The sequence below is a fragment of the Centroberyx gerrardi genome, chromosome 17, assembly GCF_048128805.1.
Source record: "Centroberyx gerrardi isolate f3 chromosome 17, fCenGer3.hap1.cur.20231027, whole genome shotgun sequence".
Classification (NCBI taxonomy): domain Eukaryota; kingdom Metazoa; phylum Chordata; class Actinopteri; order Beryciformes; family Berycidae; genus Centroberyx; species Centroberyx gerrardi.
The window spans coordinates 5,063,014-5,081,796 of NC_136013.1; the positions used below are offsets into that span (position 1 = coordinate 5,063,014).

Consider the following 18,783-nt stretch of genomic DNA (forward strand, 5'->3'; position numbering starts at 1 on the left):
TCAGCCTCCAACAACGTTTTCAAATATTACTTAGTATGATTCATGCTTTCACTCACACATACAATATTTACTCAGTGGCTGTTCAAACACACAAGGTCTCCGGGCTTCACAAGTTGTCTAGCAACCTAATTTGATGACCTTCCTTTCAATGAGTAAATATTTAAAAGGCACATCCTTTTCACCGTTTACTCTCGAGCTCAAATGAAACTTTTGTCAAGCTATCTAACAATGTCAGATGGGAAAATAATGAATACATTGAAAATGAATGAGTATGTATATATATTTTTTATTTTATGGCATGGAAGAAGACATTATTTATGAGATACATAAGATACTAACATCGGCACCATCTGCTATTATCAAGTCTGTCATTGATATTGTTCTCTTGAATATAAAGCTGCACCAGATAAAAGTTCTGCTTGTGATGGCCCATAAATATTACTGGTAAAGTACTTAGTTATAGTATGTCAGATTATAAAGACCCTACCTGATAAAATGGCATTGCATCAAACAGTGGCAGTACACTGGGCAATTTTTTGGCCAGTGAAGATGGGCAGCACTTCCAGCAGGGGGCAATTTAAATGAGACCTGGTTTCAAAAGCATATTAAAATCCTTCCTGGCTATTAGATATTCCTATGTGATAAAACCAACAACGATGACGCAACTTCTTTGGCATCAGAAATGTTTAAAGAGTTACACATTGAAATTTCAAATCATAAAACCCATTTAAGCTATGTGAGAAGATTAGCACATTAAAACAAGTTAAATAAAATGCATTATTATTTGGACACTTATTGGCACTATTTGTATAGTGGCATATTTTTGTATAGTGGCACAACGCTAAAAACAATCCGCTTTAGTTTGCCATTATAATGAAACTGCAAAGCCGAATTGCAATGACAACTTTCTCTTAAGATCATTTATCATATATAATTTCTATAGCACACCTAAAGATCAACACACTAGCTTTGTTCCTACATTAAGAAAACTCAACTATGGCAAAAACAGTGCTGTTATGGTTTCCAAAATGATATACACACAATCGTAAATCCAATATGACATTTTCATGGGATTACAGTGCTGTTGGAGATGTTTGAGCTCTACAAAAAAAAAATAACCACAGTGCTTTCAAGCAAAACTTCAAAAGACTAGCCTACAACACATCATGGAGGTACTATTCTGCAGATCAAACACATGTTTTTCTCTGGGTCTTTAAGATCAAATCAAATAGGGCCTCCATGAGGTGTTTGGGGCCGTCGGGAGATCTTCGGGTGTCTGAGGTTTCTACAAGGCCTCGAACTCATCGACCCTCTGCTTGGTGTTGCCTTGGCGGATCTGACGCAGAGTCTTGTACTTGTCGCGGCCCTCTCGCATGTTCTGTGAGTGCAGCAGGTCGTTCTGGGTCTTCTTGCTGTCGTCTCTGGCGTCGGCCAACTCCGAGCTCAGGGCCTGTGGGGGGAAAACATCCAGTTGTTATTAAACCAGAAGGACTCACTGTCTCCACTTTAAAGGAAAAATCCACCCTTGGATTATCTTACACTGTTAGATATCATCAATCTGTGATGCTATTTTGTGATGAAGTGTTTATTACATTTATTTTTTTCGTGAACCCACTTTCCCTCAACCTGCCTGGTCTACTTCAGTTAGTGATTTCCTACATTTCCCAGAATGCCGTTCGACAACCCCCACAAGAGGGACATTAACTTGTTTCTTTCAGTTGTGGGTTTTACATCTAGGTGGAGAGAGCGATAATACGGAAGAGTAGTAGGGCCATTGTAGGTGTACATTTTTTTTTTTAACCACAGGGGGGAGGGGGTAGTATTCTGAGAGTGAACTCAGAAATTTGTGAGAAAAAAACTAAGAAATTTTCCAAAAAAAAACCTCAGAATTTTTTTCTCGCAAGTTTCTGAGGGTTTTTTCTTGCAAATTTCTGACTTTAATCTCAGAATTTTTAGTTTTCTCTCATAATACTACCCACTTCCCCCCGGCTGTGGTAAAAAACACCCAAAAAGACCTACAATGGCCCTAATACATTTTACTTAGCAAGAGATTACAGCTGATTAAGACAAAATTGTTGTCATCTCAGACAGGTTTTCAAGATCATGGTTGAATTTTTAAATTTATGTTTAATAGCCTACAGTGGAAGCTACTGTCAAAATCCTACTCCCTGCCTCTAACTTCCATTCATACTGCACAATTTACCAAACTGTTTTTCTTGAGGGTGTAGCAGCAGTGCAGCTTGGGAAGTATGTAGAAAGTGAGACTAATCTATAATAGCTACACCTGCAATTAGGCCTTCATCTTGTGTCTGAACCTGAGCTGGATCCTGGACTCACCAGCAGCTGTTTCTGCAGGCGCTGGTTCTTCTCGGCCTCGGTCAGGCGCTCCTCCTCCTGGCGGTGGTCGTCGATGCCCTGCGTCTGCAGCTCGGCGCTGTAGGTGCTGTTCTCCTCGCTGTGCTCGTGGTCGCTCTCGCTGTCCGAGGAGGAGGAGGAGGAGGAGGAGGAGGCGGCGGCGGGGGGGGGAGAGGCGGCGGCGGGGACGGCAGGAGAGCTCATCACCGTGTGCAGCTCCTCCTTCGTCTTCAGCAGATCCTCCTGCATCTCTTTAGCCTGGGAGGAAGGAGAGAGAGGTTTTACTGGATGTCTTGTGGTTTGATTGGTTGACAGTTACTGCTGCACAGCATCTGATGTAAACATCCCTTGTGACTTAAACTAATCCTGTGTGTTGACATTTGTTCAGTAGTGTTGGCTCTAAGCCATGACAACTAAGGCTTTTTTTAAAGATTATTTTTGGGGTTTTTTGCCTTTATTGAGTCCCATAAAGGCTTTTTCAATTTCAAGCTTTTAGTCTCTTCCCTTCTCACTGGATTTAGAGTGTCTTGTACTTTGTGTATACAGCTCAAGAGTTTACTTTATTTACAGTATCTCAATTTTCTAATGATTGTCAGCAGTTTGTGGACAAATTACATCAGCAGGCAGAGCTGCAGCCTAGTGCTCAAGTCTCCGTCTTAATTACGGTTTCAAGACCACTTTACTGACATCTTGGACTTGTCTTGGTCTTAGCCACTATTGGATGTTTACTGACCTTTTCCAACCTATAAAATAAGTAATTTTATCGATGTTTGGTTTATTTTCTTCCCAGCACTACAAACAATTTGGATTTCACCTGTAGAAACATGTGTATGTAACAGGCCTTCAACTTCTACGCATTGATTAGTCAAATTCCTATGCATTCATTAGTTGGATGTTGAAGGGTTTAGTACAGAGCAGTTTTGCTGATGGATCTAAATCTCTGTTGATCCTTAAGAAACTCCTTACTCATTATTTTTACATTTGGAAAGACATAAACTGTTTATTGGCCAGTTTGATCTCGGTTCGCAGGGGCAGAAAAGGGGGCTTTTTAGTTTAGAGTGTATTTGCACATTTAAAAATGATAACATACAGACAACAGAGGAAGAAATTGCAGAATGTACAAGTGAGATGAAAAAGGGGCTTGTAAACACATCTCACCTCAAGAAGAAACAAAGAAAAAATGAACAGAACAAACTGAAATGGCGAAGAGGAGGAAAGGGTACGTTTTGATGTTCGCCAGGTAATCCCCCTGTGATTTGGAGGGTTCAGTGTCCTCGCTCGTGTGCGGACTGCAGGAGACTCACCTTGATCTGCCATGAGTCAGCCTCCTCCTCCTTCAGTCTCTTGGCCTCCTCCAGCAGACAGATCTTGGCGCTGTACTCCGCCAGCTCCGTAGCCTGAGGGAAGAGGCACAAACCGTGTCGTCTCAAACCTGTTTACCTCAGCAACCTCATTTATCTGGACACTTAAACATTTCTCTAACTGAGGGTCTCTAGTAAAGCGAGAGATGTTATTTTATGAATGGATGGATGGAAAAACCCTGAAGGAAAATCAAACGCCCACTGCTGCTAACGCCATTGTTAACATGCAAGTTGCTTCCTGTATTTAAGTGAATGAATTAACAAAAATATCCACTACACTACCAGTCAAAAGTTTGGACACACACATTTTTCTTCAATTTTTACTGTTTTTTACATTTTCGAATAATAGTAAAGACATCAAAACTATGAAATGACACAAATGGAATTATGCAGTGGCCACAAAAGTGTTAAATAAATCAAAACTATAATATTTTAGATTCTTTAAAGTAGCCGCCCTTTGCCTTGATGGAAAGGCAAAGGCTTTGGAAAGAAATTCATACATAGGCATCAGCTTCACTATTTATATTTGTCTAAGAAACAAATTTCAAGCATTTCTAGCATAAGCCTTTAGATCAAAATGGCTTTAAGATAATGAAAAACATAGTACATTCAATCAGCTGTGTCCAAACTTTTGACTGGTAGTGTATGTTTTTAAATGTGTCAGCTTTGTGTTTTTGTAGAGATATACAATGTCTCACATATTAGGCCAATCTATCCCTCTACTCCAGCTATACTGCTAATATTAATTGGGACTTTTTAGAACCTAATTACTACTATACTAGACTTTCTTCTAACTACAGTATAAAGTTATGTGACACTTTCTCCTATAGGGAAATTCTCTTTTCTGTTGTCCCCGCTCCACAGCGAGGTCAGAGGTCAGGAAGCTTGCTGACTTGGGGGTTTTCTTGTCTCTCTAACCACTAGTCAACCCCACCGCCCGCAGCTATACCACACAGCTATATCATTATCATTATCACCCTACTCACCAGCTGCTCCTGGCTCTTTATCTGGTCCTCAGCCTGCCTGGCCAGCTCCTCCTTGGCTATAATGGCCTCCATCCTCTCAGCCTCCAGCCGGGCGGCCTCCTGCTCCACCTTCCTCCTCTCCTCCTCCAGCCTGAAGGCCCTGTCCAGCTGCTCCTGCAGCTCTGCAGCCACACACAGAAAGGTCTGATGATGTGTCATGTCATGTACTCTATCATATACACTGTAAATACTAACATGGGATTTAATAAAAAAAATAATTAGTGGACCTAACTCAGTTTCAACCTGTTATTAACACTCATTTTAAATAAAGTTACTTGTAATTTGGGGTCGAAAAAGCTGACCAACTCAATGTACTTGAGTTTTGGCAACACAAAAAAAATTATTTCAACATTTAGACATGCGCAGATCAGTCCTCATCTACTTGGCGCTTTACGTTACTTTCTGGAAAATTCTTGAGCACATGCTTGAGCAAGCCCAGGTGCAGCTGGATGTTATGGAGCCCCTGAAGTCCCGAAAAGTGATATTTTTTTATCTTGTGCGCTGAGTTAATTAGTTAATTATCTTGTGGGAACAAGTTATTAACTTGTGCGCACAAGATAATAACTTGTGCGCACAAGGTGATATTTTTTTTATCTTGTGCGCACAAGTTAATTATCTTGTGGGAACAAGTTATTATCTTGTGCGCACAAGGTGATATTTTTTTATCTTGTGCGCACAAGTTAATTATCTTGTGGGAACAAGTTATTATCTTGTGCGCACAAGTTAATTATCTTGTGGGAACAAGTTATTATTTTGTGCGCACAAGATAATTAACTTGTGCGCACAAAATTAAAAAAATATCACCTTTCGGGACTTTAGGGGCTCCGTAGGATGTCACTTCAACGGCAGCGGTCATTATTCTCGGCATTACCGTGATTCTTGTGCTTGGCACACTGATTTGGTGAGTAAATATTTGACCCTTGCGCAAACCGTTTTGCTGTCTTGTTGTAACGTTAATTCAGCGCCAGGCTTATGTGCTTTCTTGTTAGGGATAAGTTAGCTAACTTTAGCTTAATTTTAAATATTGCCGACACCATGTGGCGAAATCCTGTTGCAACTTGGCCCACGAGGGTAAAAATTGTCAACCCACGACTTTGAAAACTTAAAAGGTAATTCCGGTATTTTTAAACCTGGGCCCTATATTTACATATTTTAGTAATTGGTCCAGTAGATCGCCTCCAGCGGCAGCCGCGAAACGAGCTGCAATGGCTGCAACGTAAAGTTAACGTTAATTCCTGAGGGCAACGGCCAAACTGCGCCCGTCAAAGTAACGTTACGTCCACTTAAAACGCTTGTTTCTGTCACTGACAGGCTCAGATTGTTACTCTAAGTGTCTCACAACATTATGGAAAGGTGGAACGCAACTCCCGTGTTCTGCGAGGTAAAATTACTGTTTTTGTCAATGGACTCTGGTGGCTTTGAAGAGAGCGATATAACGGCTTAAACAAAAAGCATCTTATTCTTTAACAAAAAGGTCTATGTCTGTAGGGATCCTTTCCATAATGTTGTCAGACCCTTAGAGTAACAATCTGAGCCTGTCAGTGCACTTTTAGTGGACGTACTTTGACAGGCGCAGTTGCCCCAAAGGATTAACCAATTCCAAAACTTTTTGTACCTATTAGTCATTTAGACAGCAACATATGTAAAAATAGGGCCCAGGTTTAAAAATACCGGAATTACCCTTAGTTTCACAGCATTTACCAGATAGACTAAAGAGTATATTAACATAAAAGATGCGAAGATAGACAAGGGCTGACTGGGCTTATCTGCATTATCCAGTCTTTTTTGGATGAGTTGAGGTTCGGATATAATATAGCCTAGCTCTTCGGAAGGCATTTGTCTTTTTTCCCTTTAAAAACACATGTGAGTAGTATTAATGTTGTGCACACATCACATCAGGGAGTTTTCCACACAAATTCAGAAGTTATGTGTGACAGTTGAGTCATGTAGACAGTAATTATAGGCTATATCACCTATAACATTTTTTATTATTAAGATTATCATATTATGCTAATTTGACCCTGATTCCATCAGAAACTACTTCTATTGTAATAAATTTAACAAGAGTATAGTGATTACACTCAATTTTATCATAACCTGTTATGATAGTGAAGATATTGGCTGGCATACTCAGTTGCCTACATTATTCTTTAAGGTCATCATGTCCAGGATATCCAAATGTCAATACTGGGAACTGTCTTTGTGGTTTATAGGCCTATGTCATATTTTTCACTTGCACTTGACACAACATGTGAGGTGAGGTTTGGTCATGTTTGAGATTGCTGCTATGTTATATGTAAGTTTAAATGTCTGTTTTTAAATAGTTGCCTTAAATTGTTGTATTCTTCTTAACTGCCCCTCGTTCAGGCTTAAACAGATCCAGTCCACACATTCCATAATCCCAGCAGTAAAGGGTATTTTCACCTAATGTCTACACATTGGACAATTCATCTCTCAGCAGTATGACTTTAAACTGCAGTATGAAGATCAAGACTTCAATAATGCCCTCTGCAATTTGACTGAAACGACAGATTTGCCTGAAAGAGCTACGCTGAAAATCATCCCTCTCGTGACTCTCCGTTTAACAGACCTGTCATCACCCACCACATCATCGGACACTGAGATCCTGTCGACTGCTGGAACATCACCATTGCTAAGAAGACAACAACGGCCGGAGTTCTTTGACATACCCGATTTCTCAGTTGATGTTCAGTACAAACTTAGACAGGGAGATCTTGCCTTTTTGAAAGATGGACATACTTGAAAAGCTTGCTGAGACAATGTACAGTTTCAAGGCTTATCCCGAAGATGATGACATCAGCGCTGTTGCAAAAGCACTGATTAGCAAGCACCCCTGCCTTACTGAGCCTGGTTCTCAGCCGGGATGGTATGACTGCCTTAAATTTAAGATGGCCAACTATTGCACAAAGCTTTGAAAAGCCGGATGTGAGGATGTAGCAATCAACAGGGGTAAAAGAAGTAAAGGCAACCCAGAGGGAGGAATCATCAAGCAAGAATATCAAACGGCCAAAAAGAGGTGAAGCAAATTATCTGCCTAATTTACCTGAAGGACATGATGAAACAAGCCTCGAAAATGGCAGAAAGGTTCTCACGGAGGAAATGAAGAAAAAAAATGACCAAATGACACTCTCATCTCACAAATGATGGACCAAACATTCCCACTACGCAGACGAGAGATAGTAAAGAACATGGTTGAACGATGGCAAGCACTTTTCACGGAGAGACAGGTAAGCTACCATTTTTGACCTGAATAGTGCCTGAAATGCCAAAAATCAAAACGCACCAAATTCAAGCTGTGAGGCCAGAAATCTCAGCACACTTGTAGGAACGTTAATACACATTCTTTTCAAGTTGAAGAAATCTTGTTCATACACACAGGATTTATTGATACAAATCAGTATTTTGTGTTGGTTAGAAAGTAGTATATGCACTAGTCTGATTTGTTTGAAAATGGTATTTTAGCAAGCTAGAAGTGTACCTTGTCTTTCTATCTTGTAAGCTATAGTGGTTGCTAGTTTGCACAACTGTTATGAATCGAATCGATGTCTACTTAATGTGCTGGCCTTGTAAATGTGTCTCTTAACTGATCTTTTCTGTCTCTGTATCATTAGACACCAGACGTGACTGCACAGCGCTCTGTTGTCCTCAAAGGCATTCCCATTGTAGTCGGCGACAACTCCAGTGAATTCAACAAGACATGCTTTGTAAGTACTTGCACACAAAAAAACAGTTTGGTCTGCATTTATTGAAAAATCATATCCAGTACTCATACAGACGTAGAACAAAGATGTAACTCTGTCTGCACAATATACAGTGAGGTCTGTACGTTTTTGTACAGTGACACGTGTTTTGTGCTCCAATTCCTCCACAATTCATCTGATAGGTATGTAAACACCCTGTAATTAAAATTGAAAGTTGCCACTTAAACCTTAAAGTCATTAATTCATTTCAAATCTCAGGAGCAGGAGTCTAGAGTGAAAAGTCAGTGTCACTGTTCAAAAACGTACGGACCTTGTTGTGTATGCTTCCATAGATTTAGTTTATTCATACCACGTATATTTTAGAGCTGCAACGATGAATCGATGAATCGATTAGTTGTCAACTATTAAATTAATCGCCAACTATTTTGATAATCGATTAATCGGTTTGAGTAATTTTTTAAGAAAAATAAGTCAAAATTCTCTGATTCCAGCTTCTTAAATGTGAATATTTTCTGGTTTCTTTACTCCTCTATGACAGTAAACTGAGTATCTTTGGGTTGTGGACAAAACAAGACATTTGAGGACGTCATCTTGAGCTTTGGGAAACACTGATCGACATTTTTCACCATTTTCTGACATTTTATAGACCAAACAACTAATCGATTAATCGAGAAAATAATCGACAGATTAATCGACAGTGAAAATAATCGTTAGTTGCAGCCCTAGTATATTTCTTTGGCTACAGTGTTACAATGCAGCGTGAATGTGTATTTAAAGCTCTATTCTCTAGCAAATACTTTAACACCAAAAATGAATGTTCATAAGAAGAGCAAATCCAATGGGTAGCAAACATAACTTGCTATTCTAAAGAACATGTGTGTTTCTTTGCAGGATGCGGCGAGAGATGAGGCCCTAGCATCCGTCACAGTTGGTGTGCTGACTGTTCTCAGTGAAGAAAGTCCTCATCAGGGTCCAAAATCAGAGCACCTCCAGCCCCTCTCCAGTGCCATTGTACTTGAGGGAGGTATTGTCATGGACAATATTAGAGACTTGCCTCAGGCAGTTTGCCTGTTATTTGGGCTTGCATATGCTTTGCATTTGGATTACCCAAAATGCATGGCAAATACACTCAAATTCATCCAAACAGTAATGCTTGGATTGGGAAACAAAACCCTCTCACCAAAACTGCTAACTCTGAAAAACAGTCTACTGGGTTAGACCAGTGAAGAGTCATCAGCTATCAGATAGCACTTGGTAACCTTTGCAATCATTATTGTACTGTTAATTGTTATGAGAGAAAAGTCAGATACTTCTGTGAAACGGTACTGTTAATTGTTATGAGAGAAGTTAGAAATGGTACTGTTAATTGTTATGAGAGAAGTTAGATACTTTTGTGAAACGGTACTGTTAATTGTTATGAGAGAAGTTAGATACTTTTGTGAAACGGTACTGTTAATTGTTATGAGAGAAGTTAGATACTTTTGTGAAACGGTACTGTTAATTGTTATGAGAGAAGTTAGATACTTTTGTGAAACGGTACTCACTTATTTGCTGTCCCAGCTATTGCTACAATCTTCACTTCACATTCAAATCTGTACCATGGAATGCTCTTACAGTGGTGGCAATAGCGCCCCCTTGTGACTGCAAGAGTTGGTTGCTCAGTGTTTAAAAAAAAGAAAAACAAAGGAGGCTAGGATAATGTGGCCAGAAAAGAATCAAGCAAAGGTTGTGCATTGTTTACATTTTGAAAACGTTTAATGGAGTTCTAATATGTCATACAAATACTTAATATTTGTGGAGAACCCAAGGAGTGATGTTTTTCTTCTCAGTTGATGTGTTGGTTTAATCCTAGGACTGATGCTCGGTTTGGGACACAATGTTTTAATTGTTTTAAATGTTTTAATGTATTATGTCCGAATTGCATTAGGTCCGGTTGGCTTTACCAGTATAGGTTCACAGTCTTGTAGTTAACAGGTGCTTACTTGTTTAATATTGTGAGACACTTAATGGTTAGTATGTCTTCCTTTTCAGGTGCAAGGAATTAACACATAAAAATGTGATTTTATTTTGCTTTGTCCAATACTACAGCATACGCAAACCTCATGTTCTGCAGTTCAATATCAAACCAAAGTGTGTTGTTTGAGCTAATCTTTTATACTTGAATGTACGAGAGATTGATATTTAGGGACAGAAGTCTGTACACTTGAGGCTGAACAATAGATTAAATTCATATTGCTATTGCAGTAGTGTAACTTACATTACAAAGATCACAGTATGGACAATTTAAAATTAGTTTCAAAATACATATTAAATACGAGAAAGGATGGAGAACATTTTATTGATTATTGTAAGGTTATTATATAAGAGTTTTAAACTACAAAACAAGCAAATGTAAATTTTAAATTGGATAATATTTACAATAATATTGGAATCATCGGCTAAAATAATGGCAATGTTTAATTTAATTAAGTGAACCTGAAAAATTATGAGTGAGTAGAACTAAAAGTCTTAAGTTGTGGTTAGTGATTGATTTAAGTAGGGTTCAATTTGTATCAAGCAGTGCACACAAAATGAAAAAATTAAGTTATCACAAAGCATGACTTTTAAGTTACATAAAATTAAAAAGTTTATGTTAGTTGTACTAATTAATAACTTAATTTAAGTATTGCACACTCAGAATAAACAAGTTACTCTAACTCACCATCTTAAGTTTACTTAATTTTTCTGAGGCAATGAGTTTGCATACTTTTTTTAAGTAAAGCCAACTTATTATATTTTACAGTGTACATACATATATCATACAGGGTAAAACATTAGCTTTTGTTTCAGAGGCATTTTCTGCCCCCTTGATCTGATTTTTAAGGGCATTTCGGTTATTTTCAGGAGCAATTGAACTATCTATCTACTTAGTGACTATGTAATAATGGATTTGTATTAGAAATGGCACATAAATGCTCAGTTTGTACCAGTAAAATGTATTTTAACTTCTTTCCCAATGCTGGAACTTGCAGTAGGACTTACAGAAGAGGATGGTGCCATTTTCCCCACCTAGTCCATCTTCCACTCCTCGATTGTGGCGTTTTTTTTGTTTTTGTTTTTTTTATGATATTGGTTCTTTTATTTTTGTTGATGCAGTGGTTTTGTAAAGTCAGTATTTTCTTCCACTGCTGGCTGCATGGTGCCAACATTTTCTACTGCTTCAGGCTGTGTACTCGGGTTGTTTTCTGATCAAAAAACACTCAATTTTTCTCACCCAGAAATCGCCTATGGTGGGATTTGGCAACTCTTATTCACTTTTAATTTCATGGGGGTTTTAATTAACTTTTAGGGGTATTTTTTGCTTTAAAGCCCCTGTTAATTTCGCACCCTGATACAGTATATAGGCAAAGTATTGTGATGGTGAGCTCAAGTTGCTTTTAACACTGTTTTGGCATGTTTCAGAATGCAAAAAATATACACACCCTTAATCAAAAGGGTGTGTATAAGGGTTTGTAAACATGATGAACATCTTTTAATGTTAAATGCATATTATACTGCAATTGAGTGAGCAACAAAAGAAAATTAAGTCCACTCTCTGCTGCAATAGTTTTGCTTTTTTTCTGTACATCTGTCAGGCAAATAAACAGCAGAGGGCAGCAGTTCCATGTTATGTGGTTGAGTTTCAAAAAAGTTCACTGCACTACAGATTAGACTTGGCTTTATCATGTTATCCCTGATAGTTTAGTGTATATTGTAGCACACTGCTACTCTTTGAATTATCAAATTAAGTCAATCGAAGTCAAGTCAAGTCAAGCATCTCTGTCTCACCTCTCTCTGCTCTCTTGGTTGTCTCTTCATACTGGTAGAGCCTCATCATCAGCTCCTGCTTTTCTCTCTCCATGTCCTCCTTCTCTTTCTCGATGGTCTCCCTCTTCTTCTTCTCGCTCTCCAGCTGATCTCTGCAGAACACCAGAGGGAAAGACCCAAGTTCAAGTCCTAATTCTCAGGTTTATGGCCTTTGGGAGAGGTGTTTGTGTTCATAAATGTTGATTGGACCGTCTGAGACCATGGCAATATCACATAGGACTTACTGAATTGAGTGGTATCCCCCTTTAGCCCGTTAACTGCTCACCTCTCCATCTTTTTGTGCTGCTTCTCCTCTTTGGCCTGAGCCTTCATCTGCTGCACCTCGATGGTGTCGGTCTTACGCCGGCGCATGTACAGGTCATGGTTGCCCATGCACAGCTGCAGGATGCGCTTGTTGACGCGCAGGCGTGGGGCGTAGAATATGAAGTCCTGCAAAAAAAATACAAAATAAAATACATGTCAGGGACAGTTTGTCTCTGTTTCACATGTTTCCCACTGGTTCAGGGCTGCTTATGCGTTTAAAGCTGCTTTGTAGTTTTAGAAAGGAAATTTGAACCTTTGATATGTCAAAAAAAGTTCAGGATCTAGTTCTAGTTTCCCTAGTGTTGCCTGTTTAGGAAACCGCATTTCCTTCTACATTTACCACACAAAGAAGCTTCCTCTCAGTTTACTTTTGATTCCCTTTTCTTCAAAAGGTCATGATTACAATATGGGAAGATATTTGAAATAATTTCCAGGCATTTGCAGATAATTATTATGTGAGTATTTGTCATTAATTAAACTACATACTGCAACTTTGGTGACTTTCCTTGCACAACTGCATTTCCAGTAAGCTGTGTACAACCAACATTTCTACTTTTATTCCCTGTTTTTGTTCCACAAACCTTCATGGTGCACGTCTGCCTTCCCATCATACTTGTGATTGTCCATTTACACACACTTAGGATACTATTAGACAGAGGATACTATACTCATGAAATACTTACAGGAGCTTTCTTGTCTATGGGCTTGATGATGAATTTCTTATCGTTGAAAGAAATGTTCCTAATTTCACTCCAGGGAAATCCGATCTTTGGAGACAGCCTGAAAGAAGTGATGAGAAATATTCAACATATGCAACGGTACATTTCTTGTATCAGAATCTGAAGCAGGAACACTTTAAATTTCAACAACTTTGAGAGTCTCAGAGTACATACTGACACACGTGGTACAGGGACAACAGGGTTAAAAGACCTTGTATACTTATGTTGTAGTAGAATGGGGAGAATTAGGTCAATGGCCTCTCAAAAACAACAGCCATGCGGTCAAACATGTTGGTAGGAAGGCAGCGGGGGTCAATGACTGAGGCTTGACTGCTAGTCTGTTGCCCTCCTGTCTACAGAGCTGTGAGTCTGTCATCATCTCAATACATGCTGCAAATGTCGGGTTAGGAGAGAGGTTCAAAGGGAGTTTCTGCTTTATGAGACAGCTGACAGTGGAGAGGAACAGGAAAGGAGTGTGTGTGTGTGAGAGAGAGACAGAGGGAGCGAAAGACGTGACATAAAATATCACAGGACGAATTCATACCCACGACACTGAAGAGTACTGAACCACCAGGAAGACGTGTTAGCCGTGATTTAAGTCCCTGTTTCATGGTCTTACCTGTCCTCTTTCTCATAGATGTTGAGTCCCAGGGCGTCGACCCCTAACCACAGGTCCGTCCCCTTCCTGTTCTTGATCTCAAAGTAGTTGACGCCGTACATCTCCAGGTCCTGGGCGATCTTCAGGTACTCCAGCATAGAGTCTTCCCTGTTCAGGATAGACAAAGACAATAGAAAAATGAAAGAAAAAAACAAACAGATGCACAAATTGGCTTGCATGTAGCTGACTGCATCTATCATTTATTTACTGTGTTGTAGGTTTGTGAATGGCTGTGGCTGTTTGACGCAAAAAGAATTTCCTTGTGGACTAATGAATGAATCATCATTATTTTCATAAAATTTTAGAGATATATTTTAGAGATATTATTTTATTTGTTTATTCCCCCCCCCCCCCCCCACCCCCCCACATAAGGTCAGTAATGATGATAATTAAGGTATTATTACTTTTAACAAATAGTAACATGCAATGGTAATATACATTTAATGTATGCTCTTAAATCTGCTCATTCATTGGTTTTCTGTTTTTTTATTTATTTTATTTCATTTTTTCCCCTTATCTGTTATACTGGGAGTGTCTGATATTTGTTGTTGTTATGAAAAACTCAATATAAAGAGTTACAAAAAAAAAATTCAGACGGGGTGAGAATCATAACAAGCTACAAAGTTTTGAATTCAATCACCAACTTTTCAAGATTGTGTGTGATTTCAGAAACCGAGAACAAACTCGGGATAAGAGCGTGAGGTAAAGTGCCTAAAATGTAACGTAATACATGGCAGCGTTGCCAGTACAGACATTTGCCGGGAAGAGGGGTAAGTTTGGGTGTAAATCAGCCTCAACTTACTTGGGCATTGATCTGTGCTCCTCGTGCCAGACCTGGATCCGCTCCTCCCACTGCTCCTTGGACAGCTTGTGTTGGTCCAGCACTCTGAGAGGAGAGACGGCTTATCAGCAGCCATTTGGTCAAACTGTAAACAGTCTGTGTATATATAAAGTGCTAAAATCAAACACATGCTGCATTGTTGCGTCTTACAGAACATGCTATATCTTTTTGCTGGCAATGGTGAGTATGTAATAGTGCATTCAGGAGAGAGTCAATAACTGAGTCACTAACAGCTTGAGTGACCGCCAATGGTACTAGGCTGGACGATTTCCAGTGTAACAGGATAGTTAACCATCTGTGGTGAAAACATGACATTTAAGAGTAAGATTTATTTATTTGCCAGTTTATGTGAGGTAACTGGAATTTGTCTTTCCTCCTATCCTTCCTCACACACAAGCCCCCTACACATATTTCTTCATTCATTCTTCATATTCTTAAGAGAGATCAGTTACAGTGAAAAAGATCGTCTGCACACTTGCATGCAACTTACATTTATTAGGCCGAGCTTTCATGCTACGAATGTAAATTGCATGGATCTAAGTGTGCAGAAGATCTTTTTCACTGTGGGTTCGACTGGCTGTCCAACACCTTAGTAAAGAATCTCAGTCAGGTAAGCAGCAGACACTTCACACTTCAGAGAGATATACATGTACTACCAGCTACCTTCCATCTGCCAACTCACAGCTGGAATCCCTTCAAGGCCAGAGAACGTTTGAAATGACTCAACAAGGTTCATTTCAAGAGTCATTTCAACCAGATTTATTGAGAGTTCCCTGCACCTTCCACTCTAACATATTTTTTAATTAAAAGTAATAATCTGCAGCATTTTCGTATAAATAACTGTCCATTTTGCTAGTCTCTATCACTTATTGATATAACACAACAGAGATTCAACCTATAGCCAGTTCATGAAAGCTTTTCCATTTTCTGTTCTTAACACCCGGAGTCTGGTAGCTCTTTCCTGGGAAAAATCCTCTGCTGCACAGGAAGTGATGCGTTTTTACATTTCTGTCAGCAGCAACAGCGGTTTGTTTGGAATCAACAGAAGAAGAACTGGGTAGTTAGCATGAGCAGCGACAGCCACCATGCCTGAACAGACAAAGAAAAGAGCGCCACCTACAGAAACTCAAACTTCATCAACAGAAAATCCAAGGAAAAAGGCGTCACAGTAGTAGATTCCCACATTAAAGTAGAACCTCATTCCATGTTGGTAGAAGAACCAACTGCGCTTCTTTCATCCCCAGGTTCACACTCACCTCTTGGGCAGCAGGCGCTCGGAGGACAGGTAGCCCGGCCGGTGCACAAACTTGTTGTAGTCCCCAAACTTGGCCTGGACGGAGTAGGAGGCCAGCAGCACGGCGGACTCCGGAGGGCAGTAGACCTCCTCTCCCAGAATGCCCTCCTTCACCTGCAGGAAGAAGAGCTTCTGGGTAATGTCCTGGATCAGCTCATCCGCCACGTCCTCCGGGTAAAACTTGGCCCTCAGCTTGAACTGCAGCGGAGTGTCCTTCCTTACTTCCTGGGCTGTGACCTAGAGTAGAGCAGAGTAAAGTAGAGTAGAGTAGAGCAGAGTAGAGTAGAGTAGAGCAGAGTAGAGTAGAGTAGAGTAGAGTAGGGTAGAGTAGAGTAGAGTAGAGTAGAGTAGAGTAGAGTAGAGTAGAGCAGAGCAGAGTAGAGTAGAGTAGAGCAGAGTAGAGTAGAGTAGAGTAGAGTAGGGTAGAGTAGAGTAGAGTAGAGCAGAGCAGAGTAGGGTAGAGTAGAGTAGAGTAGAGCAGAGCAGAGTAGAGTAGAGTAGAGTAGAGTAGGGTAGAGTAGAGTAGAGTACAGTAGGGTAGAGTAGAGTAGAGTAGAGCAGAGCAGAGTAGAGTAGAGTAGGGTAGAGTAGAGTAGAGTAAAGTAGAGTAGAGTAGAGCAGAGTAAAGTAGAGTAGAGTAGAGCAGAGCAGAGTAGAGCAGGGCAGAGTAGAGTAGAGCAGAGTAGAGTAGGGCAGAGTAGAGTAGAGTAGGGTAGAATAGAGTAGAGCAGAGTAGAGTAGAGTAGGGTAGAGTAGAGCAGAGTAGGGTAGAGTAGAGCAGAGTTGAGTAGGGTAGGGTAGAGTAGAGCAGAGTATGGTAGAGTAGAGTAGAGTTGAGTAGGGTAGGGTAGAGTAGAGCAGAGTAGGGTAGAGTAGAGTAGAGTTGAGTAGGGTAGGGTAGAGTAGAGTAGAGTAGAGCAGAGTAGAGTAGAGTAGAGTAGAGTAGAGCAGAGTAGGGTAGAGTAGAGTAGAGTAGAGTAGAGCAGAGCAGAGTAGAGTAGAGTAGAGTAGAGCAGAGTAGGGTAGAGTAGAGTAGAGCAGAGTAGAGCACAGCAGAGTAGAGCAGGGTAGAGTAGAGTAGAGTAGAGTAGAGCAGGGTAGGGTAGAGTAGAGTAGAGTAGAGTAGAGTAGAGTAGGGTAGAGTAGAGTAGAGTAGAGTAGAGCAGAGTTGAGTAGGGTAGGGTAGAGTAGAGTAGAGTAGATTATGATAGAGTGGAGTGGAGTATGATAAAGAAGAGTAAGAGTGTAGTAGAGTATGATTAAGTAAAGTTGAGTAGAATAGAGTATAGAGTAGAGTGGGGTTGGGTTGGGTAGAGTGGAGAAGAGTACAGTACAGCAAAGTGGAGTGGATTACAGTCGAGCAGTAGAGTAGATTAGAGTATGATAGAGTACGATAAAGTAAAGTGGAATGGAGTAGAGTGTGATAAAGTAGAGTAAAGTAGCATAGAATATGATAATGCAGAGTGGAGTTAGAGTCAGATAGAGTAGAGTGGAATGGAGTAGAGTAGATTAGAGTATGATAAAGTAGAGTAGAGTAGAGTAGAGAAACCTTCATTAGATATTTGCAGGTAAAACTTGTCATTGTGCTGCAGCAGCAACCAACAGGAACAAAGAACAAAGAAATCCTTTATCCTCCATTCGTTTCGATCAGTGACGCGACACGCCGACTCACTCAAAGTTTACCTTTTTATCAAATTTCAGCCATGTGACGAATCCCTTGGTGTCCACGAACTGCAGCCCGAAGTACCAGACTTCACGCAGTCCAATAGTCCTGACCACCTTGAACGCACCGGGAGGAACGGAAACATATTACAACAGTCTGGATCACCAAGTAACAAGAGTTTCATAGAACATACTGTACTGACTTCCCTATCAAGGGCAAAAGTATGGGTAAATATACGTAACATGCCGCAGAGAAACAGACATTCAGTACAAGTGAAAGGTAATTTCAGGCTTTTAGGTGAGTATACAGGAGCATGGAATCCTTCAACTGAAAGTAAAACCAAGATTGGAGTTCACAGGACAACAGCGATATGTTTATGTTTGTCATAAATTTGCGTATACTCTCAACTGCGACATACCGACCTGGTCAAAGAGCTGCTTCCCCATGGTGTTGGGGTGGAAGGAAAACTCCAGCTCTGCGTCCATCGTGGTGACGCGAACGTTGACCTGCAGCAAAGAGGTCATTCGTTAGTCACATGCGGTTCTGAGGTTTTCTGTTTTGATACACATGGACCCTCCTCTTTACATTCAGTCCCAAGCACTTAGCTCTTTTCCCTGATCTTGGAGAGGAATTTCTATACTCTCCAGGCTGCCTTTGTCTCACTTGGGCCATTTTCAATAACTGTTCAAAAGTATATTAATTTGGGCACGTTATCTTTTGAAGGTTACGTCCCAACATCTCATGATACGTTCTACTTCAAAGATAAAAAACATAAATAATACTGTCATTTGTGTGTATGATGCCTTTAATGCGGGGCTGTGAAGTGGATTGTTCATAAACCATAATTGCTCGCTATCTCATTAGACTTTGGACTACCCTTGCGAGGTGCTACAAGGTTGCACAAAAGCAGATTAAAATATCAAAATAGCCAGCGCTTGCCAAGTTGCCTTTAGACTTCACCATTGTTAGTAAGATCAACCTCCGTTATAACGAGAG

At 40.1% G+C, this 18,783-nt stretch overlaps 1 protein-coding gene across 1 annotated transcript; it reads right to left on the minus strand.

Moving 5' to 3' along the window:
• Positions 1 to 308: 308 nt before the first annotated feature.
• On the minus strand, positions 309 to 18,296 carry ezra (ezrin a). The gene is made up of 12 exons (XM_071909539.2): positions 18,210 to 18,296; positions 17,808 to 17,903; positions 16,087 to 16,361; positions 14,792 to 14,875; positions 13,951 to 14,097; positions 13,296 to 13,392; positions 12,575 to 12,738; positions 12,271 to 12,401; positions 4,703 to 4,863; positions 3,660 to 3,752; positions 2,338 to 2,613; positions 309 to 1,450 (listed from the first exon to the last, which is right to left on the minus strand). The coding sequence occupies exons 1-12, from the start codon at positions 18,270 to 18,272 to the stop codon at positions 1,286 to 1,288; spliced, it is 1,752 nt and encodes a 583-aa protein (XP_071765640.2). The 5' UTR covers positions 18,273 to 18,296; the 3' UTR covers positions 309 to 1,285.
• Positions 18,297 to 18,783: the final 487 nt, after the last annotated feature.